At 37.4% G+C, this 27,945-nt stretch overlaps 1 protein-coding gene across 1 annotated transcript; it reads left to right on the top strand.

Annotated features, from left to right (window-relative positions):
- The first annotated feature begins 6,357 nt into the window (after positions 1–6,357).
- On the top strand, positions 6,358–25,686 carry LOC138698711 (mitochondrial glutamate carrier 1-like). The gene is made up of 6 exons (XM_069824904.1): positions 6,358–6,576; positions 10,807–10,941; positions 14,547–14,602; positions 14,674–14,767; positions 20,784–21,260; positions 25,183–25,686. Exons 1-6 carry the CDS (start codon positions 6,548–6,550, stop codon positions 25,325–25,327), a joined length of 936 nt encoding a protein of 311 aa, XP_069681005.1. The 5' UTR covers positions 6,358–6,547; the 3' UTR covers positions 25,328–25,686.
- The last annotated feature ends 2,259 nt before the right edge of the window (positions 25,687–27,945 follow it).

Genomic DNA, 27,945 nt, shown 5'->3' on the forward strand with positions numbered 1-27,945 from the left:
TATTAAATTACAGCACACTTTTTTGTTTAACCAACCAACTTTCGTGAAAATTGTTGTCGCACAAACTCGCTCTGATCGTTGTGTAACGTTAAGGTGCGTACACACTTAGCGAACGAACAACGAACGAACGACAAACGATTGCATTCGTTGATTGAAATCGGTACGTGTGTACGTCGCAGCAAAGGCAAACCGATCGTTTGGTTTGCCTTCGGAAGTGATCCGTCGCTTGTCGGTACATCAAAGGAAGTTGGTATTCGTTGTGGACGGGATTTGCCACTAGCTTGTAGTTCGTAGCAGAACGCAGCGCTTAGTTCAATTTCACTAACAGGATGTCGAAACTGGAGTGGACGGAAGACGCTGTTATAAATCTTATTAATGCATATAGGGAGCAGGAAACTTCATGGAATCCCAAGTATCCTACTTATCACAATAAAGTAAGAAAACATGATGTTTGGGAAGCTATTGGAAAGATGTTCAGCTGCAAGATAGGCGAGTCAAACACGTGCAAAATTTGAAAATTATTTTTGTTTATTTATTTTCAGTGGATACATGTTTTTTGTTTATTGTAGGGAGCAGAAGTCAAAAAGAAAATTGAAAATTGAATCCCTACTGACATCATTCCGGAGGGAAAGACAGAAGTCCACAAAAAGATCTGGAATGGGGAGTGATGAAGTGTACGAGTCAACTTGGTTCGCGTATAAACATATGTCGTTCCTTTTGGACAAATTCACGCCCAGAAAAAACAAAGTTCCAACCTTGTGCACACAAAATAAATTATTGGCACTGAAAAGTGTCTTTTCGTAAGCATGATGCGCATACGACAAACACAGACAAATCTCTCTTTTTAGTATTTTAAGATAATTATTGTCAGTGAGGTATCCGTATACTGAAACTTCCCCCTGGGCCTATTTCATAAAAGTAATAATTTAATACCATTACTGAAAAGATAATAACATTAAGTACTGCAATATTATTACTGTTCTGTTTCATAAAAGTAATAGTTAATATTATTTATTACTGTAAACGCTCATATTTTATTACTAAAATAAATAACAATATTACTAAAGTGTTTCATAAAGCAGCAAAGATAATTAAATTTATTAATAATATTAACGTTAGTTCCATGACTGTATTTTAAGTAATAGTTTAATAATTTGTAAAAAGTAAATGCCAATGTAGGGTTAGATTTTGAAGATAAAACCGTGAAAACATTTGAAATGGATAATTCTGACTCAAATAGTGATGAAGTCCGTGATGAAGTAATAGTCCGTTTGTCCGACGTCCAAGAAATCTTAGACAACGAATATCCTACAACCATATGCAAGAAAGTTACGAATATAATGAAATAGTTGACCTTTCAATTCGAGAACTTTTCGCAAAAAACTCTGTTTCTTCAAGTTATTTTCACGTCTTTTCCCCATTTTAAAAAGCATCAGAGACAAAATGAATGACTAACAAAGTCCCTCTCCATACTTACAAATACTTACAAATTGTCATAGGCGCCAATGTAGATGGACCAGGCTGAAAATGAAAACTATCTTATCTAATTGTAAAAGAGGAACAATTGGAAAGGCTGAAACCTAAATTAAATTCAATTACAGTATAGAACTGTTAGAATGTAATTACTGTATATGTTACATTATTTTACCTTATTTGAATGATTGAACTTAACGTTTTTTCCCTCCTTTCTCGTCATTTTTAAAATTATAATTGTTCAGAAATATATGCTTATGGGACATTTGCATCACAAAATACAGTAATATTAATATTTTCTGTACCTATTGAAATGTTTTTTCAATGCATACTTGTGACAACCTGAATCTATATACTCTTCACTAATTAACATTGTGAAGATCTTGGTGAGCCAAAATCTTTTGCAGACATATATCAACAAGTAGATCTATTACAAAATATATGGACTACTTTAAACCATCCCTATAGAGGGCATAAACTAAAATTAACTTACCAGATTTATAGGTACCGTATCTTCAATTCCACATCACAATCTCTAATTAGAACATATTTGCATTTTGTATAGTCAGGTAACTTCTTGAACATACTACTTACAACATAATCAGCAATAAAAACCCATTAAGACAATTTCAGTATTTTATTAATTTCGTCATAACATTAATCTGCTACAACATCCACACCTTCAAACTCAAACACGATATTTTCTAGGAACGACTTCACCGCGTAAGTACTTATGCCGTTATTGCATTACTTATTTATTTTTGGTAAAAGAGTAATTTTTATGCGTATTTATTTTCGCTTGCACCAATAATTTTTAAGCCTTTTTATATAAGTACTTGCGCAGTATTCCGAATTATAACGGAACTTGAAAATATCTTACATAATACGCTTTGCAGGGTCCACTAACCCTGTCGTTAACACTGTCCTTAAGGCTGGTACAATATTGTCATCAAAAGTTTCCACTGCTTAACATTTTCATATGGTACTTCTTTAGATAACGAGATGCAAGTTTTATACACTCGCGCGCACACACACGCTTCTGTCACTGATACACTGTTTTTGTAATTGCAAACGTTACAACAGCAGAGACGTGAACAATTAGGAATGATAAAATCTGTTCACAATATTTTAGATTTATCATATTGTTTCTTTTACTCGTAAATCAACTGACTCAAATAACAGAAACAATAACTTCGAGTTACAGTGATTTACAATCTTATCTGAAATAAATTGTCTCCCAAACCTTCACACATATTACGACTTACTCTGTTGTTGTTGTTGTTATTAAAGATAGTACTTCAAAACTTATTTCATTCAACAACTGTTAACAGAGAGAATAATATAGATAGCTCTAGAGTGCAGACCTGAGAGGATAAAAAGACCAACTTGGTTATGTTTGTCAGCCTTAACCTCAAATCATCTGGTTACTGTACGTATTTTATGACTCGTGCAAAACGTTTATGAAACAGAATTTAGTCGGTTAATAAAATTGTTTTCATGACTGTAATACTATTACTTAATATTATTACTGTGTTTATGAAACAGGACTGCACTTGCTATAATTATATTTTCGTCTGCCTTTATAGCGGACAATCAGCGAATGTGAAGTTTTCTGACAATTTGCTGTTGATTTGTACGTCGCTTCAAACAGCGAACGAACAACGAAGTTTTGCTTCATCATTCGTTCGTTGTTCGTTCGCTATGTGTGTACGCACCTTTAAGGACTCTCATGGAGTCAGGGTCGTAACCAGGGAGGTTCCAGGGCAATCCCTGTGCTGTGAGCAACCCTAACCTCGTATGTGTAACTTACGTGAAAGTGTTAGATCCCTATGTTATAATAAGCATAACTGTCTTGTGAACAATCAGTGCGAAAGATCCACAGGTTCCGTATGTGAAAAGAAACTAAAGTTTCAGATAACAAGTGACATATTGACAGTATTCCTGCAGTACATACTTATTAGAGTCGACCTGGTTGGCGAGTTGGTATAGCGCTGGCCTTCTATGCCCAAGGTTGCGGGTTCGATCCCGGGCCAGGTCGATGGCATTTGTCCACACCTGTGGAGTAACGCTTAGCCCGTCTGGCCGCGAAACCAGGTGGCCCGGGTTCGATTCCCAGTCGGGGCAACTTACCTGGTTGAGGTTTTTTCCGGGGTTTTCCCTCAACCCTATATGAGCAAATGCTGGGTAACTTTCGGTGTTGGTCCCCGGCCTCATTTCACCGGCATTATCACCTTCATCTCATTCAGACGCTAAATAATCTAAGATGTTGATAAAGCGTCGTAAAATAACCTACGAAAAAAAAATAAAATCGATGGCATTTAAGTGTGCTTAAATGCGGCAGGCTCATGTCAGTAGATTTACTGGCATGTAAAAGAACTCCTGCGGGACAAAATTCCGGCACATCCGGCGACCCTTATATAACCTCTGCTTCTACGTGCTTCTACGTGTTAATTTCCACTGGTTCAAATTCAATCTAAAAGTAGAACTCAACAATCTGACAGTCTTCATAAGGTGAATTCTAATCTATTATTATGAACATAATATATAACAGCCATAGGTATGGGAAATATAAACTGTGATCTGCGTCACCTTACCGTAATCGATAAGGAGGTCAGTGCCAGTTTGTTAGGAACGCGCTTGGATATAGCATATTGTCTTAACACATAATATTTTAGGAGAAGAATTCGGGGATCGAACCCGGGTCCTTGGGTCTACGTACCAAGCGCTCTGACCGCTGAGCTACGCCGAATTCAATCCACAGCATCGGACCGAACTCTCCTCCTTCGATGTTTCCCTTTGTGGCCTGACTCCAAGTTAGGCATATATGCTGTATGTTGACGTATATCCAATGTCAACTGCAGAGCTGAGCTGCGCGAAGTCGAATGAGTGTAAAACGTACTGTTTGTTTGTACCGGTACTTTGTAGTTATATTGTGTACGTGTATATAAATGCAATAAAAAGTTTTGATTATGTCTGGTGATAATAATAATTTAATTCCTAAACACAGTAATTTAACTAAAGCAATGCGCGATCATGATGTTCTATATTCGTGCTTCTAACGCACTCGCGACTTCTGGAACTGTGCGTATTGAAACTGAGCTAAGTGTCCAAACACAACAAAGTATTATTCTACATAATGAAAAGGTAACACGCAATAGAGACATTCTGAAAAGGCTTATAAACGCCATTTGTTTACTTGCAAAACTGGAACTTTCATTTAGAGGAAACGGTAGCTTAAGTCGAAAATGTCCAACAACCGCGGTAATTATTATTTAGAACTTTTGGACTACACTGCCCAGTACGACCCTCTTCTAAAAAATCATGTGGAGACATCTACAGCATTCAAAGATGTTTCAAATCGTATTCAAAATGATTTAATTGAATCTGTTGCCAGTGCACTTAATAAGGAAATTAAACAGTAATTACTTAAATCTGATTTTTTGCCATATTAGCTGATGAGACAACTGACGTCTCGAATAAATCACAATTTTCTCTCATTTATCGATATACGATTGAAGGAAGGGTGGTAAAGCGGTTTGTGTGCCTCCGTGATGTGAGGACAAAACAGCGGCAGCACATTCTGATCTTATTTTTAAGACATATTCAAGACTTCAAACTGCAGTAAGAAACTTGTCGCACAGAGCTACGATGGAAGTGCAGTGATGGCCTCTTCATTACTTGGTGTCAACTAATATTAAGGCGCCTTTTCCATGAGCTTTGTTCACTGCTATGCACTGTTTAAATTTAGCACTGTCCCAAAGTGCTTCAAGTATTCCTGAATGCCGTATATTTTTTGCTACTCTTTCTGGGCTTGCAGCGTTTTTTTTCCAAATCATCAAAGCTAACAAAATTTCTTGATGAATTTCTGGGTCGACGATTACCACATGTTTCCCCAACAAGATGGAATAACTCGACACGATTTACTAATACTTGGAGTATTCTTTTATAATAGTATTTTTAATTTTAGGCAGTAGTTGCAGTAGGCCTAATCTAATAGATTTTGTAAAAAAAAAAAGGGTACCAAATACCAATGTATTTTATAATGAGTAATATTATAAGTATTTTAATCAAATATAAATAGTAAGAAGGAAAAGACTACGCGGCTGCTTGGTAATCTGTTGGCCATCGCACGTCACTCCTATGAATGTAGAAAAATTTAATTCATGACATCTTAGCAAACTTTCGAGACAAATTGGCGTCCCGAACTGCCTCAGGAAAATCCGGGACAGGCCGGATAGGGGGACTAAATTAGGGACTGTCCCAGATGGTCACAGTACAAAAAGTCCTCTTGAAGTGATATTTCCCATTTCAACGAATAGGTTGTCCTTTTTTTTTTTTTCAGAAAATTCTAAATATTTCCGCTGTTCTGTATCAGTCAGTTGTATCACAGTTTAGTATAGACAGTCACGAAGTTCAATACGTAGTGAATATGCATCCATAGATAGTTGCTAATCACCAGGATCGCTAATATCGCCTCATTACAGACAATGCGAAATAGTACCGGCACAGTCTATTGTTCCTAGCACCCTCACAACTCAAGCTTCGTGACTGTATATACTAGACTGTGGTTGTATTCTATTAGAATTGAGATATTGGCGACTATTTCTTAATATAAGTCCATTCTGAAAGTAAAACTGTTAATCCTAATCTGCAGGGCAAATATTACAATAAAGCAATATAAAACTCATCTCAGAACATAAAAATGAGTTATTTTTTTATGATGCCGAGAGGTTACGTAGTCGATAATATGTTATGTTGGTACCGTATACGTAAACATCAAACTATAATATTAATAGAACAGAACAGGGTCTTGTTTCAGCTGTCATGCGTGAAGGGAATTTGTTACATGGAGAGGGGAACCGCATATGTTGGCAACGATAGTTTGCCAATGACTCACTAGGGTGCAGTTCACATTTTGTGGTAGTGGGATGGTTGGATTGCATGTTTCATATTTTGTATGAGTATAGTGTATGAATTTTGTTTCTTAGAATTTTTTTGTTATATATATTTTACTTGCTAAACAAGTTTCGGATCATTTTTGTTTAATACTTTACACACGTCATAGATCATTTCAATGGGAGAAAAAGGCGAACGACACTTCAAGTAAGTAAAATTGTTAAATTTGATATTGGTTGTGGCTGACATAAATTATTGGAACCTTTTGAGTTTGAAATCGGAATGGATATAGAAAGAACCAATCCTTGACGTAGATAATGATTGTATTGCTGGTGTGAATCCCTCTCTCCTCTTAAAAGCATAGACGGATGGACAAATAACGGCAGATAATATTGTCAATCTTCGTTATGGTCTTTCGTCTCTTCTTTTTATGTGACACTTTATGCAGCAATTACCTTTCAGCAACTTACACCTTTTACCATGTTGAAGTCATATGCTTTACAAATTGCAAGATACATCATATAGTATAACTTACATTATTTAGTTTACGTTTTTGTTTGTATAAGTTCGTCAGGTTTTCGTATCATGGAAATGACGAGCCTTAAATATAGGCCTACGCAATGACTACGTTATTTATTTATGCTTAGTATTAGCACGGTGTTCATAGTAGGATGAGTGGAGTAGTTATCAAAATGAGTATCGTCGTACAGATTGTGTCGCAAGTTATTAGAAATGTGATTGCGGACGAAGGTCATTTCTAAGTCAATGACTGCAGCTGGTCGAACAGGTCCAAAGTGACACTCAGAATAGTGATGACCTGATAGCTTGAATGAGCGGACAACACTTGAACAGCATGTGATGCCATTTGAAGACGTCTTAACGAAGATACCGCATTTCGATCGCCGACCTTCTAATTATCCTGTTGTTTTATGATTGCATTATATGACGGATATTCTGAACAATGATCAGTCAGATATAGGCCTAGGCGCTATCAATTATGTCTGTCGCAATCTTTCCTTAACATGTGCCATTTTCACTCTCACGTCTGCCATTTATAGAATGAAATAAACATGTCAATATTTGTTAGTCATACACTGTGGTTAACGTTTAGCATCTCATGGCGTCGGTTTCGAGGATATCTTAATTAATTCTCGTTAATTAATGTAGTATGGGTTGTGGATTAGGACTTAGCTGGTTCCGAAAAAACAGAACATCTGTAGGGGAAGTTATCCGCATGACCCCCGGCAGCTGTTGTCTCTGTTTAGTGTCTCTCTGGGTTATCAAGAAATATGAAAGGCATTGTCATGGTTTAAATGTTAACAGCTCAAGTGAGCCACGGTAATTTGTACTTAAACGGCTTTACCATAAATTTGGTCCACGGTAAAAAACAAATCTTTACTTCATTTGTCCAGGTAAAATACTTGTTTTTTATGAAAACGCTAGACCTATTCACTGATATATAGTACTGTAATGGCTCACTGTAGGATAGCTCATGGCAGTACCGTACTGAAGAGAAATTGAAGTTTCGTTCTTCTCAAGAGAATAATTTTCATTTGTGTCCTATTTAATGTCGTGTATTAATATTCCTGTGTTCAGACGTGGCGACCTTTTGAGAGCTGAGTATTTTCTAGATTTATTTTTAAAAATTATTTGATGCGGTAGCTATGCAAGAATGGCTCAAAACGTGAAATCCTAAAGGAAAGCTGTTTAGTATAGGCGGTGGCAGACGCACAGAATGTTCGGCATCGTGAGCACTTAGCATAGGCCTACTGTCACTATCGCTACTTGGCGTTAAGGCTCATTCACAATGAAAATTAAACATAACGTAAGTGTTAACTTAAGAATATAAACGTTACTGTAAAATCAAAATCATTCACGATAGGAACATAAACATAACAGCAAACATACTTGGTAACCATGGAAACATAACAACGACGCCATTTCCTCATATTCTGCCGTATACTTCAGCGCTCCACGATTGTGTTCTGTTTGCAAATCACGTAAGCATAAGCATGCAAGTTTGGAGTTTGCAAACTTTCATGTTAACGTCTTACGATAATGTTTATATCAATGCTTATGTGAATCATTGTGAATGATCCCATTTGGTAGCCTGGGCGCAGACTTCTGTGTTTATGTTACAGTTATGTTTAATTTTCATTGTGAATGGGCCTTTAGCAAAGCAGGCCTCTGCACAGTCCCTGAGCCCTTTATGCCAGGAAAGGTTTAATATTGTTACCTTACTAGCTCCTGATAATGGAGGGGAGTGCAAAGGTAAGCCTCATAGAAAAATGTGTTACGATTAATACAGTATTCCCAGCTTGCCGCATTTACAATAATGTGTCAATCGCTTCATGTTAAATTTGCTGATCACAATGTCACTGTTGTTTAAGTTCTGAGGTACAGACGGGGTGTTCTGCTTTACTTACATTTAAATAATTTTTTCCCAATTTTGCGTGTAAAAGCCTGCATTGTTGTTAACGAAGGAAACCCTCTGGAATGAACCCAAAAATAATAATGCGTGATGAGTGCAGCCTCGCATCCAACATTGATCCTAAAGACTGTGGCACGGCGCCAGTCGTGTGGCGTGGAGCCAGCTCCAATTCTGTCTGTTAGGTCTCTGCTTCGTATCCTCACGAGTCTTACGTAAACAGCAAGTTTCAGGTACCAAACATAAGTATTTACTTTGCATTCTTTAAGCTCGTTAAAACTAAGAATTTGCCAAAAGTGTATTGCAAAAACGCTGAAAATAAACATTCATCCATATCTTTAGATTGTAAATTAAATGAAATACAACAATTCAAACTTATACGCGCAATGCTTAATTCTATCACACGTTTCATGGACTTCACAGTAAATAGGCGTAAATTAGTAGATTTTCTTCGTTTTCAAAAATAAAGTAATAGCGGTTATAATGTAATCCTTGTTTGTATGCTGAAAAAGAAATTCGTTAAAAGTTTACACTACTTACAACGCAGCTTGAGCCATTTTTGCGCGAACATAGCAACATTCACGGCAAAAATTTCAAACTCTTAAAAGATGGCTCTCTCTTCGAATCAACCCTCCACATCTTTCTCTGTTTACTCTTATCTCTCTTTTCTGTTTTTCTTCTTGTATCTCCTAAATATTACCCCCTATACCACACATACAATCTTATAATAACATTCTAAATGTGCTTTGCATTGGAGATGGTAGGATTGAGCACACACTCGGAATCAAGCAGTAGAAAAAATGGCATTCGAATACCGAATATCAGATCATTACATAACAGTAGCTGACATATAACAGGTTAGAATGACATACAAAATTCTTACTGGTTAAAACAAGAATTCCAACCGAACCACCTAGCTTCGAACACAAGACACAAATGTATAGCAGTTACGGATGCTACGCAGTACTGGTGCTTATCAAGGGTAGTTTTACTTGCCACGATATCAACAGCTTAAAACTTCATTTAACTAGGCATTAACCCTACCCAGGGTAACCTAATCCTTTGTAGAAGGCAAAGCAATGATTGCTTACATCAATCCTTGAAGATAGAGGCATGTAGTATATCCTCCTGCCACTTAGCTATTCTCTCATCTAACCCACTCTAACCTTGTCACAGTCCTCAGTTTCATGTAATTTGCTTACATCTATGGCATTATTCATAAATACTGTCTGCAATACAGATTACTACTACATTGATGATGACGTAACACTCATTCCAGTTTGCCCAATCGATTGAGAACATCGTACGTACTTGCATTGACGACTGCAGTAGCATAATATGTATTTTGAAGTGTAACTGAGAGCTGTATATGTCTACTGTGAAAGTAGAGGGTTATACTTAATTTGTATTAAAGGGAGAGTGAAAGTTGCGAATATTTGGAGGTACCCTAACTTTTTGGATTTGAAGTGAAATGTAGAAAAGCTTAGTTTCTCCAGTTAACTCAACTATCCACTTCTGAAGTAATGCACGTTGTCTAAGATGCAGTATGTGATGTAGGTCTATATTATACGAGGATGAGCTAAACCTACCCCAAACACCATTTTCGTCTGTTGTGATTCGCTGATTTTAAACCCTGGTCCCTGGCTTGTAAAATGAACATTGTTGCAAATTTTATGAAATGGGAAAGTTTGCTGTACAAGTTGACACATCCTGTGATGTAAATAGTCTGTTCCCCTCTCTTTGCAGCCTTGTTTTGGTTAGAATAGACCACAACAATTTCCCCTCTTCCATTTGTAACCTTCCTCCTCCTCATTGACACGGCGTGGAATGTACAAAACAAACAAGAACATTGCTCGTGTGCTTTACTCCACTGAGGAATTCCATTCACACAGCAAAAAACGTCAACATCGCGCTTCCGCTGCCGTCTTGGTTTTTGTGCCAGCTGCAATTAATCCCACACACAATTGCCTGGCACCGTGCCACATATCACAGTCTCAATGATTGCACAGGTTGCTCCCGAAGATCATCAATGGAGGCATTGCAGGCGTCATCGGTGTGTCGTGTGTGTTTCCCCTGGACCTCGTCAAGACCAGACTGCAGAACCAGCAGATTGGACCAAATGGCGAGCGGCAGTACGCGTCGATGTAAGTTGCTTGCTACTTTATCAAAATATTCTAGGTTCAAATCTGTCAGATTGCAATGAATTTTTCATACCGGTTTCCCCTAGAAGATCCAGAAGTGTTCTTGCTACAGTCAGTGAGGGAAGTGGGGAAAAAACCAGAGGCAGTGTGCTACTCTGGCATACTTCGATTTAAAAAAGGCACACCCCCTCCCTTACAATATAAACATAAATTATGTATACAATAAATTGTTTCGTGCAGTCAGTAACACATATCTTTGAAGCTTACACAAGACATTAAATTTCTTAATAAAATAATTTCAACTTACTTAAGGTATCTACTAGATCATTTTGCAATGTCCTTTGGGAATTATAATTTAAAATAATGTTAAAGCTTCAAAGTGCCTCACTAAATTGGCAACAATGACCACCACAAGCTACAGACCACAGCCTTCTATACTTGAAATACTACCGTTGTAAGCATTCCAGGGGTTGAGCTTATCAAACAAGCGTGTCTAAATGCACATTGAATACAGTTTCAGAAGGCTGCGGTTTAGATTTACGAAGCAAGTAGATAGTACTCTTTGCTGTGAAGAAATGTATGAACAAATTTTTACGATCACATTTTGTCAGTGACGGTATGTCATTTTTCACTAACGGTATGTTTTCTGGGCATAGAAACCAGTGGCGGTATTCCATACCATCGCATACCGTCTCACTTCCCTCACTGACTACAATATGTTGTGGCATTTAAAAGAAGCTTATTATCTTCCACCAGTTAATATTGTTAGCAGAATTCTGAAAGATGGTCTTTGTGTCATCTGCAGACAGTTTGTCCTCTGGTATTTAAAAGTAGGAAGAATGTGAATGTTACAGAGATCTATGTGGTTGTGGTGGATGTCAGTGCAAAGTTTACTGTTCTTGCTTATTAATAATTAGAAGTAGATCTTGTTCTAGCAATTCATTGTTTCCTATTATTGGTTGGGTTGGATTCATGGACTTCGTTTGTTCATGTAATTAGCTTTTTTTTTTGTGTGTTAGTGTTATAATTGAGTCTGTGCCAATTCTCTACAAAATTAATTAATATAATATTTTAATAAGAGGTTGTTAAAATGAAAGACAACAGGTTGCCAACCAAAGAGGAAAAAAGGGAGCGAGAAGATTTTTGACAGACCAGCACCTGTTCTTGATCATAGTTTAAGCTACATTACAGATGCTTTGTTACAGCCTGAGGAATACGCTCTTGCAACATTTTAGGCATTATTAAGAAACACTCAAACAGTTGCCCAACAACCTGCTAACTTCATTTCATTTATGATATGATGTTCTCAGCAGCTGCTTCACTTGAGGAGCTGTTATTGCATAGATAGCTGTTCTTAAAGGCCCTGTTAACTTATAAAATGCAGTTTTAGGTAGAAAATAATTATAATAGATCGGGTGCAGAAATTAGTTTCTGTGAAAACCCGAGCGTTGTACAACTAATATAACGCTCGCAGTTCACGTTTAAAAGTCACCGAAGTTAGAGTAGTGACGTCACACACCCCAGCTTTGCTGTATTTGTTCGCTGCGTCAGTGGTCATTATGGCTTTGTTGATGTTGTAACGTATCTTGTAGTTACGGCCGGAATTAGGCCATGGGCTATCAGTTCGAGTCCAGAAGTTATATTACAAAAATGTGGGAAAAAAACTGTGAAAATACAGACTGGCATATCTGCAGTGAAGGCGTCCCTCCAACTCATCAGTCATCAACATTGCTCCTGCTGCTGTGAAATTGTCCTGATGAGAGATGAATATATTACAATTTGCGAATCCAGAAATACATATAGAGTGTTAGTTGGGAGGCCGGAGGGAAAAAGACCTTTAGGGAGACCGAGACGTAGGTGGGAGGATAATATTAAAATGGATTTGAGGGAGGTGGGATATGATGGTAGAGACTGGATTAATCTTGCTCAGGATAGGGACCAATGGCAGGCTTATGTGAGGGCGGCAATGAACCTCCGGGTTCCTTAAAAGCCAGTAAGTAAGTAATGCCTTTTACTAAGGACACACAAAAATAGCAAGAACATACACACTTTGTAGCTTACTCTGATGCTGAGGCCATGCTATGTACACAATGTTCGCTATATCTAGTGGCCACACTGAAAGCTATGCTTTTACGAATCTCTTTTTATTTTCCATTTTAGATGGAGTTAAAAGCAAGGGAAATGTTGAGAATAAATGGAAATTACTTTTAAAAGTTAAACAAGGGTTTTTGCTTTTGGAGGACAACATTCTGCATGCAGAGTGACAAACTTTCGTCTGTTAACGGCGGATTTTTATGTGAAATATTCGAGCTAATTTCAAATCTTTTTACAAAATATTCCCATCGCTTAAGGTTTTAGAGTTAATCGTGAGTTTAGAAATTTGATTAAAATATTTATATTACACATCCATGCTGATTGAACACTACTATGACTGACTTCGAAATTCAGAATATCATGGTGGTGAGTAAATTCATCATTACTGCTATTATTATTATTATTATTATTATTATTATTATTATTATTATTATTATTATTTTATTTTATTTATTTTTTATTTTTTTTAATGGAATGAAGCAGTCCTGTTTCATTTTCTTGTTTTAGTAGAAGAGCCATTCCACTCCAAAAGATACAGATTTAACATTGCTAACGCCGATTCTTTTTAAACATTTTCGGACATGTTTAACACTAAGATAAATTTAACTCGTGCGTGTATATTTATATTTTTCTCTGTGAAAATCAATATTTCCGCACATACAAAAATTACGAAATTTTCGGAAAATCGTGTGTACCATACCACTTTCTTCTATCTCAAACTATCTCCGGTTATAATCGTTCAAGATAAAAATATATTTACGTATTGTTATGGGGGTTTGTATGCAATAAGAGTTTAGAAAAATGATCTAGGGCTTTGTTCCACAAGCATGTATACTTCCTAACTTCTTGCTCATATTGACAATGTGTACCCGTTTATTCAAGTGAAAATACGTAGAAAACACAAGTTGTGAAGATGATTGTTACAACCTGAACGCGAATTCTGCACTTGGCAGAAAGAAACCTTTGAAAGATCTGCGCATGCCCGTACACAACAACTTGAAATTATAGCCGAGAATCAAACATTCCGTGACGCATCGTGATTTTTCTATTATTGTTGCAGATTAGATCTCTTGCTTCAACAATGTCTTCTTCCATACCTCTGTTTCATTGTTGCGATTATCTTGCCCGAGGTTTAATTACAAGACTTTGGCATTATTATTATTATTATTATTATTATTATTATTATTATCATCATCATTATTATTATTATCATTATTTATTGTTGAAGCAGTGCACCAAGTTCGATTTTATCTAACACGAGGTTTTCTCGTTTCCGTCTTTTCATTCATCTGTAACAGTATTTTAACAGGCTGGGATGAAGTCCTGGGGGGTACTGGTTTCCGATGCTGATATATGATATAGGAAGGGCTCCAGCAGGGTGCCCACCTGTCGGTATCGGATTCACAAAATGTCACCCAGGCCACCTGACAGTCATCACTGTTGTACAACAACAACTTTTCTTGCGAACTTGTATGGGGCCATTTATACGAACTCATCGCATGTTTGTGTTGCAGGCTGGACTGCTTCCGCAAGACGTACCGTGCTGAAGGCTACTTCGGCATGTATAGAGGTGAGTGGGGGGACAGACAGTTGGGCGAGTGGATTTGGAGTGGCTCGCATCTCACAGGCTCCATGTTGCAGGCTCAGCTGTGAACATCCTGCTCATAACACCTGAGAAGGCCATCAAGCTCGCTGCCAACGACTTCTTCAGACACCACCTCAGCTTGCCTGGAGGGTACGTACTGCACTTCCCCTGACTTGCACCGGCGGATCATGTAATTGGGATTGAATTGTAACTGTAAGGCAAATGTCAAGTAATCCCATGGCGAATCCTCGGCCTCACCACGTCACTATCATCAGTTCTTTGACTCAAAATATCCCGTAATTGATACATTGTTGTTAAATGAAAAATAATCTAAGGTTACGATACTTATGGTCTCACACAAAACAATCTCTTGAATTCCCTTTTTCTGATAATACTGTAGAGCAACATATTTCTTTTGACGAATTGAAACACACTCTAGATAAATTGAAGGATTACAAAGCTGCAGGAGAAGATTCGATAAATTTAGAATTATTCAGGTATGCAAGTCTTAATTTTTTAACATAATTTTATAGATTTTTAAATCTGCTTTGGAATGGACAAGACATTCCAGAAACTGGACTAAATCGGTGATAATCCTCGGTGATACAAAACTAAAGGAAAATTACAGAGTAATACAAAATGTATGCAAATAGGGTAAACTAGGTAGTTATTGACCAGTATGCGGTGATTGACCGCTTCCTTTTTTTCAAGTATATTGTGAATAAACCAGGATCGTGATTTCACTTTTTGCTGCATATACCTCTAGTAACAACCCTTATTTGTGGCTAGTTGTCGCTGTTCATCCCACTGAGTTAGTGTCTGTTGTCTGAGAGGACTGAAATTGATTGGAAATGCAGCTGAACGTAGACAAGTGTAAGTAACTAGAGTAATTGCTAAGAATAATGCACGCAATAATTTATTTATTCTGCAAAGAATACATCAGTTTTGGTGCTCGTTTTTACACTCATAGTGTGAGAAGAGGTATAAGGTTTCCGTCCACAGAATATTATTTTGTAAAAGTTTTTATATGACATAAAAATGCCTCGCGGTCAATCACTATAAAGTGAATGGCCGCAAACTACAGTGATTGGTCGTTTATAAATTATTTGTTAGAATAACGACCAATGTGCTCCAATTCTATGTTTTCGGTTAAATGATGAGGATTTTTACAGGACTGATACTATATTATTATGCCTAATACAGGTAAAGTGCATTATATAGAGGAATCTTTACGAAACACTATAGAACCTGTCCGCAATGGAATTGGTTTAAATGAAGCTGCCAAGAAGTTTGGTGTCCTAAAAGCAACCTTAGCATCCAGAAACAAATATCCCGTGGAAGGAAAAGTGTCCTTTGGTCCTCGCCCAGTGCTGGGTGAAGCCATTTGTAATAACATCAGAGGAATGGCACACATTTGCGTCTGATAAGGCACAAAAGAGAAAAATGGAAGAAGAGGCAAGAGAAGAAAGGAAGCAAATAAGAGATGAAAGAAAAGGCAGCGAGAAGAGTTTTTTTTATATTTTTTAATTTTCTTTTAAATTGGTTATTTAACGACACTGTATCAACTGCGAGATTATTTAGCGTCGATGGGATTAATGATCGCGAGATGGTATTTGGCGAGATGAGGCCGAGGATTCGTCATAGATTACCTGATATTTGCCTTACGGTTGGGCAAAACCTTAGAAAAACCCAACCAGATAATCAGTCCAAGCGGGAATTGAACCTGCGCCCGAACGAAACTCCGGATCGGCAGGCAAATGCCTTAGCCGACAGAGCTACGTTGGTGGCGAAGAGTTCTTAATGAGAAAGATCAGAACAAGAGAAATGAAACAAACAAGAAAAAAGTGAAAACTGTGAAAATGTGTTGTTCAATCACTAATAAGTGAGCATTCAGTGACCGTGCAGTAGACGGTCAATCACTAATAAGCGTGTGGTCAATAACTGTAAAAGTGCACTTATTGTGTTTATTTAATTTATCTTTGCATTAAAATTTTATTTTTCCTTTCGTTTATTGATTTTGATTTGTTTCTGAATCTTCACTTGATCCAATGCCTTTAAAATTCTCTCAATAAGTTATCACTGTTTTCAGCTATTTCATTGTTTTATTATTCATTAGCTTAAGTGGTCAATCACTATACAGTTTACCCTACTCTCAAGAACAAATTATATGAACATTGTGAAGATGTCATTGGAGAAGAAGAAAATGGTTTTCGTGAAGGCAGGTCTTGCTGTGATGATTTTGAAATTGAATCGAAAAACACAGAGAATTCCACTTCGAGACACACATTGCTGTTATTGATTTTAAACAAGCTTTCAATAGAGCCAATGAAATAAATTATTTCAGGTGCTAGCAGACAATCATGTCCCCAACAGCTTTCAATTTATAACATTTACAAAACAACTTTGATAGCAGTTAGAACCAAAAACAGATTTTCAGATTGGCAACAAATTCATAGCGGAGTAAGACAAGGCTGTGGCCAACTCCATTAATTTTCATTGTATATATTGGAAACAGACGCGTCATGGTTCAATTTCTATCAGTTTGACAGTCTACTCTTTGCTGATGATGTAGCTCTAGTTGCATGCAATGAAGATGAGCTCAACTATCAGTGCATCATCTAAATATGATCAGTGCAAAATACAACATGGAAATCAATACTGAAAAAAACAGAAGTCATGACATTTCGAGGGAAATACCCAGTCACAAGCAAAATTTATTTAAACAACAAATAATAGAAGGAGTAAATGAATTTAAGTATCTTGGCTATAATTTAACATTTTTTTGATGAAACAGATATAACTTTTAAAATTTGCAAGTACAATAAAATAATGGGAATAATCAACAAAATTATGAAGTCTCCCGTAATACAGTGACACACAAGAATGTATTTATATAAACCTTAGCTAGACCTGTGAAGCATGGACAGTGAGAATACTGAAATGAAATTTATGTGAGCAACACTAGGATATAGTTGCTTGGACCACAAAAGAAATGAGGATATCATGCAAGAACTTGAATTACAACCAGTGTCACGGTGGGAAAACCATGTCCAATGAATGAATCATAATAGACTTCTAAAAGCCATGCTTCAATACTGTCCCCAGGGGAAGTTAACTTTGGGCCATCCAAAAATAGGTGGATCGAGAATGACTCACTGAGACCTTAACAGGCCTTGGGCCTTATATTGTTTGGAAAGAAGGCTTGGGGACAGTATGAATGTCTGTAGCCCTCTTAGCTTGTTACCATCTGAATATCTGAGGGAAAACGCAATGATTAAACAATGGGAAGGGATTTGAGGTGATTCTGTTGTTGTTCATCACTAGGGGCAGATTTTGATGAAAAGTCGTCATCTCATTTTTCACATTAGGACGATGTCTATTAATATAGAAACCTTTTCTATGTTACTATCGACGTAAAAAAATAATTTCTTATATTACATTTTTTTGACGTTTTTGAACTAATAGGTTATTTTAATATTTTTTCGGCATTTTTTTTGTTCATTTTTAATACTTTGAAGAACTTTTAGATCATCAGTTTCGTTTATAAAACCGATAACCAATAATTTAGTAAATATGGTTTATTGAAACAGGTTCTGTGAATGAGAAATGGGTGGAGGACCCAACACTGCAAGGCACAAGGGATAGATGAAGAAGAAGGAGAAGGAGAAGTTCTGTGAATGATGTATCACACAAGGCGGCCAACACTGTGTGAAGGGTGGTAACCAAATGTTATTAATATAACACAGTATGTTAAGTTTTAATCTGATGAAGCGCTGCAAGTAGTGCTGTTAGCTGGGACCTGTAGACAGAAACACCGGGACTAACGAAGAAGCACAAATACTTTAGTGTTAATTGTCGATGGAACAGCACTTTACTTTAATTATTTAATTACTTTAATTCAGATGAATTGGAAGCTATCCTTGGCTTTAAAAAGTCACATAGTTTAGTGGGGAAGGATTAGCTCAGTTTTTTAGAGAATAAAACACTGCTTTTCTCAGAGGCCCAGGTTATGGTGGAGTGGAATCAGTGAAAGTGACTGGGGGATGCTGCAACATGTGTCCCCCTGATAAACTGAGCCTCAATGTGACGTCTACATCTCATTCTTTAGCCCAGTCTTTAAGTTCCTAACCAGTTTGAAAGTGTTGGAAAAAAAATGCCTGTCCATCACTTTTCCCCTGTCATTTCAAGTACAGAATAAGCAAATGGATTTAACGCAATAGTCAACCTTGGTTCATTATGTTTACTTATCTCTATTAGAAATGAGAAAAGACAGTAGTGAAGGCTTTGGTAAACTATTTCGCGAAACAAAAGCATTTGCTGAAGACCTGAATGTTGATGTGAGAATTCCAAGAATCGTTTAGAATCAAAGATATGAATCAAATATTCCATCAAAGAATCTCACTGATTATTTAGATCTACTGTGTTCCTTCTTTTTCTACATTATTTGATGACTGAATTTTGTAACATCTTATAAAAAACTTAGAGATTAGCAGCTGATTTTATGACGATCTGGAACTGGTACTAAAAAGGGATCAATCAATTATTAAAGATTTCTTTACTGTGTTGACTTTTGCAATTTACTGGCTGAGTAGTTTGGAAGTGGTATCCTTCATTTTCTGAAGCCTAGTGAAGATCCAGCGCTAAGAGTGTATTGAACAATGTATGATATTAAAGATTTGTTATGACATAGTGAATTTCAGCTCAAAGTATTGCCGACATTTTTCATTAGTAATTATGTGGACACCTTTGAATATTGGGGCCCCCGCCACTCCCCCAAAAAAACTGAATCCTGGATCTGTGGCGTGCTTCAACCACCGTGCTCACTTGTCAGTGCCAGTAATGCAAATAAGGCAAATGAAACAAATTATTGTTCTGTTTTTCTCCTCCTCACAACTCCTTTTGTTGTTTTTATGTGAAAGTATGCAGGTTGTGACCCTTTGTCGCTTATTGCTTTGTAGGTCTCTTTTGTATCTGCAAATATCACTTGTTCTTTGGTATAGATGTTAAAAGATTATTTAAAATTCTCAGCCATACTGTTATGATCTGAAGAGTATAAAAGTAAATTCGGCCACATGTACATCCATCACAGACTGAGCCTAGTTTGCTGTATTCGTACTTCATTTATTTAATGCTTTACAAAATGAAGTGTTTGTAAGGAAACATTCTTAGGATATTCACTTTGTAGATAATTGTTATACAAAACAATAGAAGAATTCTATTTTAAGCTTTTAATATTCCACTTACAAGGGACACCTTTGACCCCAAACGATCGGAACCGCACGAAAATATGCCTAGAATAACAATCGATCATAAACAAAACAGTGGTGTGTGTCACTTCCATGCAAACTCCGCACTTGTCTGCTAGCGCCATTAGACGGTGGCATATTGAAGCTGCACTAACCAGTGCTGCAGTTGCTGAATGGTATCGCTGCAGTCTCTTGGAGTGTTCGCAAGCGGGTTACTGTGTACAGTGCAGTGATATCATGAAGAGAATTAATGTGGTCCAAATATTAGGGACAAAGTTGCGATGTGCTGAATGTGGAAATGACATGGGGCCGAGGATATGGAGTTCGTGGATATAATATTATATAACATAATAATTCAGAAATATAATGGGGATGACACAGAAATACATGACATTACGCTGGATAGTGAAATTAATTTTGAAGGAGAGGAGGAACCTGAAGGCGGCTGTTCAAGCAGTGCACGACGTTCATGTCCAGAGCAACAGGAACAGTCAAGTCAAAGTGAGTACGAACTCTCTCCACCCAGAAAGTCGAGGTCCAGTGTAGAAGATATTGATGACAGCGTACTAGAGAACATTTATGAAGACTGTTACAGTCGTGGCTTCAATTCGTATAGCAAACTAATGAAGCGCTATAAGTGCATTAAAGTGAACCAAATTGCTCATTAATTCTAAGTTATGTGTCTAACAAACGGCGAGCAGGAGCTCGTTTCAAAGGAAACAGACTGTCGCAATTACAAACTATAAAAGAGCCTAGCCTGTAATATCGCAGTTTGATAATGCAAGGATCTGCAGTTCACTATTGGCATCTGCAGATGTGGGCGGCTAAAATGGTTGGCTAATTTTTAATAAAGTAATAAAGTTCTAAAAAAAATGTTTGCACCAGTAAATAAAACTAAATAGATTTGTGCTCTGCTGCAGGGGCCTGTCTCTGGGACGCGAGATGGCGGCAGGTGGCCTGGCGGGGCTGTGCCAGATCGTGGTGACGACGCCCATGGAACTGTTGAAGATCCAGTTGCAGGATGCGGGGCGGGTGGCCACAAAGCAGGGCGCGGCGGACGTAGCGGTGTCCCGGCCGACTGCACTGGGCATCACACTGGAGCTGCTGCGCACCAAGGGCGTGCTGGGGTTGTACAAGGGTGTGGGTGCCACGGCATGCCGCGACGTCAGCTTCTCGGTGGTCTACTTCCCACTGTTCGCGCACCTCAACGCACTTGGGCCCCGCAAACAGGATGGCTCAGGCGAGGCTGTGTTCTGGTGCTCGCTGCTTGCAGGCATTGGTGCAGGTGCTGCGGCTGCCTTCATCGTCAACCCCTTTGACGTGGTCAAGACCCGGCTGCAGCTGCTGAAGCGTGCACAGGGCGAGGTTGCGTACAGTGGCATCGGCAATGCCTTTGTGTGAGTATACTGGAGAAATTATTATGTGCTCCAAATCAACCTGGTATGCCCAAGGTTGCGGGTTCGATCCCGGGCCAGGTCGATGGCATTTAAGTAGGCTCATGTCAGTAGATTACTGGCATATAAAAGAACTCCTGCGGGACAAAATTCCAGCACATCTGGTGACACTGATATAACCTCTGCAGTTGCAAGCATATTAAATAAAACATAACATTTAACATATTTTATGTACTCCAAAGGTATTCGAAGCACTTCGCCATCAATGAAATAAAAAGAAATTCTTTAGATGTGGGTACAGGCATGGAAAAATTTTGGTTCTAGAGGAACATTTACATAATGTTTCAAAAGCTCTGAACAGTACATCTATAAAAATCGACAATGTAAAATTGATGCATTTGTAACAAGAGCAAGACCGGAATACACATTAAGAGACAGTTCAGTTTGACCATAAAGACACGTGACTTTCCTGGCCATTAGCTTCATCTGACTTTCATGATTACCTTATTAATTTGTTTGTTTGAGTAATATATTTTCGTTATCTACACTCACCAACAACAACCAACCTTACATATTTTATGCATGATATTAAAAAAAAAAGCATCGGCCTGGATGGCGCAGATAGTAGAGTGCTGTGCCCGAGGTTGTGGGTTCAATCCTGACCTAGGTCGATGGAAAAAAGTATTCAGTATTTTGAGAGGTAGTAATATTCATCATAACAAGAAAACACTCTGATAAACACGGGTCCTAAATTTAATATCTTCCGAGATAAGAGTGCTTGCTCATTGTAATGCATTCTACGTCACACACCTTACCTTATTACCCTTATGTTTACTTCATTTCCGATATATACTACATGTACAATAAGAAACTAGCAAAGAGCCCAAAGAAGATATGCTGTTATTAAAATACCCATTTCAAAGCCCTTGTTTTTGGACCATATTTATTAGATTGTTTTCGTGTTTTGATGAATACACCTCCTCTCAGAATACTGAATGCTTTCCTAGAACGGAAATCACATTCAGTATCTTTTATGATGTCGGAAGATATTAACTTTAGGATCCACGTTGGTAGGACTTTTCTTTTTATGAATACTGCTTCCTCTAAAAATATTGAATGTGTTTTTACACCCTGTATATTTAATTAAGTCGTCGAAAATACAACAGTGTCTTTCTGCTGAAATTAATTGTTTCAAATGATAGTTCTAAAAGAAAAAACACCTGTGAAATTATTCAGTATTGCTGTTTGAAATAATTCGTTCCCCGATTTTATGACATGTAAATTCTGCGCTTTAATTGGTCTCTATTCTACTCACCTTGTGTGGGTAAATACACACACACACACATACGTAATTCCCCTTGTTGTGTTTTCCACATTTAAATTCCCTTCTGATCTTTTCAACTATATGTAATGCTAAACATATTTCTAATCAGTTGTTGATACAGTATTGTTCAGTCACGTGCTATCAGCGTATACATACAGTATTTTTCATAATATTGTATTTTCATTGTAATTAGTATATTAGTGAGTTATTTTGGATGAGTTGCAAGATAAAAGAAAATTGATAGAACAGAAAAAGAAAAGGTGAAGGTGTCGACAGTCTGTGGTGTGCGCCAAGCAAGAAACTACAGAAATCAAACACAGTTCCTCTCTCAGAGCATTTATTGTTATTTCTTTGTGAACCTGGAAACAACCCACTGCTTATTTTAAGTGGCTTACATTGGTGTTCAAGTGATAATAATATACTTGGCAACAAGTTAAATGTTGGTTTCAACAGCAGCTTCGTCGTTCACTACCAGTTTTACAACTGTTACAGCTTTTTCTTCATAATACAAAGCATAGAGAGAATATACAGTAAAACTTCATTTATACGTTTTTATGGGGTCTGAAGAAATAAACGTTTAACTGAAATGGCATTAAATAACACCTGAAGTAGCATTTAAGATCATATGGGAATGAGTTTAAGTAAATTTAGTAAAGTTTTCACAAGCGAAGTTCATAACTTTACAGTTAAGCCATCTTTGAATCTATAATAGAGTACTCAAATTTTTAACGATATTCTTGAAGAATGTAAGATTATGAAGGGAAAAAATTTTAGCTGCTTAGAGCAGACTGATGTTACATTTCAAACTCCAATCCAGAAAATTTTACGACACTGACTCACCTCGTTCTTCCCTTGTGATCTTCACTTAATAAGAGTTGCTTATTTTACAAAGAAAAAAAAGAATTTATTTTGGACTGTTTGCTTGTAAAGAATAAACCACGCTCTCAAATTGTGGTAACTTCTCCATAATTTGTTGAGTAACATCATGTTGTGTTACAAAATGTTTCTAAAGCAGTAACAGCATTATTAAACAACACAAGATTGTTGGAGGCAAGCATGGGCAACTTCGAATTTTCACGAATTTCGAAGTGGGTTGCATCTTAACAATGAACATGTGCTGAATTTTCCCGGGTAGCTCAGTTGGTAGAGCGTTGGTACGTTTAACCAAAGGTCCCGGGTTCGATACCCAGCTCCAGAACAATTTTTCCCTCGAAATTATTCAAATCAACTTTACAAGGAGTTATACCTGAAAGATTGATTTGTGCAATCATTCAACATTTCCAATGTTAAGGTTGACGTGATTGAGGCATTACGACTCTCATGTTGAATTACTCTGTGTTGAAATGTGTCCTGATTCCTTGTCCTTGTCAGACACAGGAAGGTTTTTCTCAAAGTATAATTTAATTGTTAGTGACTTTAATATGTAGCATAAATTGATGTAGGAAATATTTTTTTATCATTATTTTGATGCCAAATACATACCGGTAATTTATCGTTTTTTTTTTCCAATTAAAAATGTATTTGCAATTTATAGAAAATTACTGCGATAATCTTGTAACTAATTAGCGATAAAATACGAAATTTAATATTTTTATCACTATTTTTTTCGAAATTAATATGAAATTCTGTGGTCTCCAGTAATAGGAATAAATGACAAACTAATTAGTAAATACATTTATCAATACAAGACAGTGGGGTGTAAAATAGATAAGATGATTAAATAAAATTGAAGGAGAGGTAAATGAACAGAACGGAAATGATAAACAATGAACTGATGTGAAATGTGTTAAGGTGATGATGGACCAAAAAGCAGAAATGTGAAGGTCCACCACGACTAAAATTGTGAAGCTGGCTGACAATAAACTTACACAGTTGGAATTGTTGCACTAAGCATCGAGATTGGCAATGTGCACTCATATTTTGACAGTCGCATATGTTTCCATGCTCTGCCTCGTCCTGTGCAAATCATCATCATCATCATCATCATCATCTTCTTCTTCTTCTTCTTACACACCTAAAATAGTTTGAAGCATTTAGGCATAGGCCTCTCATTGTATGGATGATGGATAAGGTTATGACTGTGGCATCTCCTTGCCCAATAAGGGATAGAGCACTCGTTGTTGTCACAGTTGATATGCTTGCAGTTGAGCAGTTTGATATGCACTCATATCATACATTTATCATAGCAGTGATGGTGATAAAGAAGAGAATTTAGGTATTGAGCAGCGAGTAAGAGGAGACATGGCAACACTGTGGTCTCGCACCGTGAGGCAGCAAATAACATCAGTCACAACCTTATTTCTCATGCAGTGTAAGTTGGCTGGTTTGATTCACTTTAAAGTAAAGAGCAGTTCACACCTGATACCAACTAATTCAGGACATTGAGCAGAATATTGAGGAAACGCTGATACTTCGAGGGTCTGATTCGGTAGCATTTTGTTCAAAGCATCAGCATCTTATCTGTAACATTGGTCTGTCCTGAAATCCATCAAAGTAGCATGAAAGCGAATGAGTGTCCATGTTTCTTTATTCTACATAGCAATCAGTAAGCGAGCTAAATACAAATGCTGCACATTTAACATTTTTATTTTCTCGTTGCAGCTCACTGCTGAAGAACGAGGGCCCCACGGTGTTTTTCCGGGGGGCTGCGTGCCGCATGATAGTGATTGCGCCACTGTTCGGCATTGCGCAGATGGTTTACTTCTGGGGCGTGGCCGAGGCCCTGCTGGGTACGAGAAGGTCCTAAACGACTGCTTCCTCCACATTGAAGACAATAACTACTTCTTATATTGTTGTAACTGTTGTTGCGGGGTGCTGCACCCCACGGTGTGGTAGTTGTTGAGGGAAACGCACAGCACCTTGCACAGATCTGAGGAAATGTTTTCATTTCTCTGAAAGTATCATTTTGCCGTGCCCAAATTCTCACTCCAAGGACTGTTTGTCCTATAAGATGGGATGCAGTCTAATGAGTAAACTGCTCACGTCATCTTTATCCACCACAAATTCTACTTGGACTCAGGTATTGCCTGTTGTCATTTTGCCTAAGGGTTAATTATTTATGTAAATATTAATTTTCGGTCCTACAGAATATATCTGTTATAATAATCATGAGTTAATAATGCTGGCTGTAAAAATAAAACAAATGTCGGATTTACTCAAATAATATAATACGCCATGCTTGTGGCTCCTTTTTGATGCAAATGTGTGTATGAAGTTCTAAACGTGGGTAAGAAAACAAAGCATTGTGTGAAGAAAAGGAACCATCATCCACCATGCATTGCTCGTTTATTCAGTCCTACATTTCTCTCCTGAAACTTGAAGACGTAAATCTATCGTGTTAGTTTGCTGTGATCCAGGTTTAATTAAAGCTGTTCTGTGATCATGACTTCAGCTCCAATGTTTGTGTTACGGCATGTCTTATATTCTTGTAAATGCGATATCTTATTGTAAATATAAGAGATAACCAAGTGTTGCAGCCTCACTAATTGACTCATAGGCTAGCATTTGTAATTTAACCCACTGGGTGACTGCTCACGTGTTCTGGGTGCTGTGCCCCCTGTTAACCTTTTTATCCCTATTGTTTATAGTTTATTTATAGAGGAGCCAGCGCCTCTAGACCGGAGCCAGGTTAGGTTATGTTCTCTCTTCCTCTTTGGCTTCCCAGGGCAGAGCCCCCCCATTAGCTGTGATAGTTTGGCTTTTGTTTCGAGTCTTACATGTGCATTCCATCATCTAGTCTGCCCTGCTCCGGTCCAGGGTCACATCATTCCAGCAAAGGCCTGCAGAACTGCACCCCCGTTAGCAATAACAAGTCAATTATACACCCTACCCGGGTGTAGTTCTCACGGCTTGCACACTTGTACCGTGTCTGTTACTTTGTTGATATTTACTCCTGTTAGGTAACAGAGGACATGTTCGTCATTGACCAGTTACTTCACCTTTCTCATTATACAAGAGTGATCTTCGAAGTGTAATGTAGACAGAATTTTTTGAAATTATGCATTATTTGGGCCTTCTAAAACTAAAAGCATCAGAATGTATTATGAAAGGACAATAGTCATTCATATTTTCTGTTTAAATATATAGTATGCACTGTCTGGGTGAGGCTTCAGAATATCTGCTTCCTTGTTTACGTGTAGTAGCTTGCATTTATTACACGAGAACTTACGAAAATGCAATAAAAGCATGTATTGAAGTGTCACAGTTACATGAGTTAGTGAACTAGTGTAATGCTCAGAAAAAGACTTTTGGGTATTCTAAAAACCATACAGTGCAGTGCTTAGCACTTAAAGAAACGACATTTTTGTGTAAATAATAACAATTACGTCTGTATTTTAGAAATAGCATCTAATCCACTTGCATATCTCAAATGATTCAAGAAGAAGAAATATTGAAAATGTCATTACTTGCATACTGGCCAATACTCTTCACTGCAAGCTTGACAGAATACAGATTTTCCTGTGCACGTGAAAATTCTTGTAGCCAGTGATATTTTAAGTGCTTTTATGGCTTGCATGTAAATATCACGTTACTCCTTGATTCGAGATGACTGAAGGATTTCCAGTATTTAGGATGAGGAATGGGAAATAGGGTAGCTGTTGCTTGTCTTTGTTTCATGGGCCAAAGTTATTGTATCTTGCAAATTTCCTGGAACTGTCGAAAGTGAAATGGTTGCTGCTTGATGAAGGATGTCAATACATAGACCTTAATGCCTTTCAGAACTCATGTGTAGACCCACATGCTGTGTGATCACATGTGAAAGACAATAATGGCTTCTAAACCACCACTGCTACCGAAAGGTCTCAAACCACGATTTGTAAAAATAACAGAGTCGAAATTACCAAGTTTTAATGATAAAAACTTACATGTCTAGTAAAACTGTAGTTCTTGAATTCGATTTAAAGTATGTGTAATCGGGCGAACTGTTCAAAATTGTAAAGCTGTGAAGAAAGTGTGCTACCAACAAGAAACAAGACAACATCTCCAAACCAAGGACTTTTTCTTTTCGTTCGTTCCATATTGTAACAGAATACATTAAGTTAATAGCTCTGAACAACATTGTGTGCGAGTGAATGATGGGAACATTCTCCTCTTTTCGAATGTTCCTCTGTTGCAAACAGAATAACGCGAATTTTACCTTTATGCTATTCAACCTTTGACATTATGAATAACTGAGAAGTAAATCATGTCCAGGGGAAATAAAAGTATGGTCCGTTTTAATAAGGGGACTTTGCCTGGGGACTTAATAAAAGAAATCCACTTCAAACAGAGGTTTTGCTGTACTTTGCTGTCTAGGAATGGCAGAGTGTATTTCTTGAAGGACTGTACAGTACTTCCCCTTGTTACTTGTTGCTTCTCCAAGAC

Source organism: Periplaneta americana, chromosome 4 (assembly GCF_040183065.1).
Source record: "Periplaneta americana isolate PAMFEO1 chromosome 4, P.americana_PAMFEO1_priV1, whole genome shotgun sequence".
In the NCBI taxonomy this organism is placed as follows: domain Eukaryota; kingdom Metazoa; phylum Arthropoda; class Insecta; order Blattodea; family Blattidae; genus Periplaneta; species Periplaneta americana.

Coding starts and splice junctions, on each gene's coding strand:
- LOC138698711 (XM_069824904.1), top strand. CDS start 6,548: ATGGGAGAAAAAGGCGAACGACACTTCAA. Junction 6,577..10,806: donor AAAGGCGAACGACACTTCAA/GTAAGTAAAATT, acceptor ATGATTGCACAG/GTTGCTCCCGAAGATCATCA. Junction 21,261..25,182: donor GGCATCGGCAATGCCTTTGT/GTGAGTATACTG, acceptor TTCTCGTTGCAG/CTCACTGCTGAAGAACGAGG.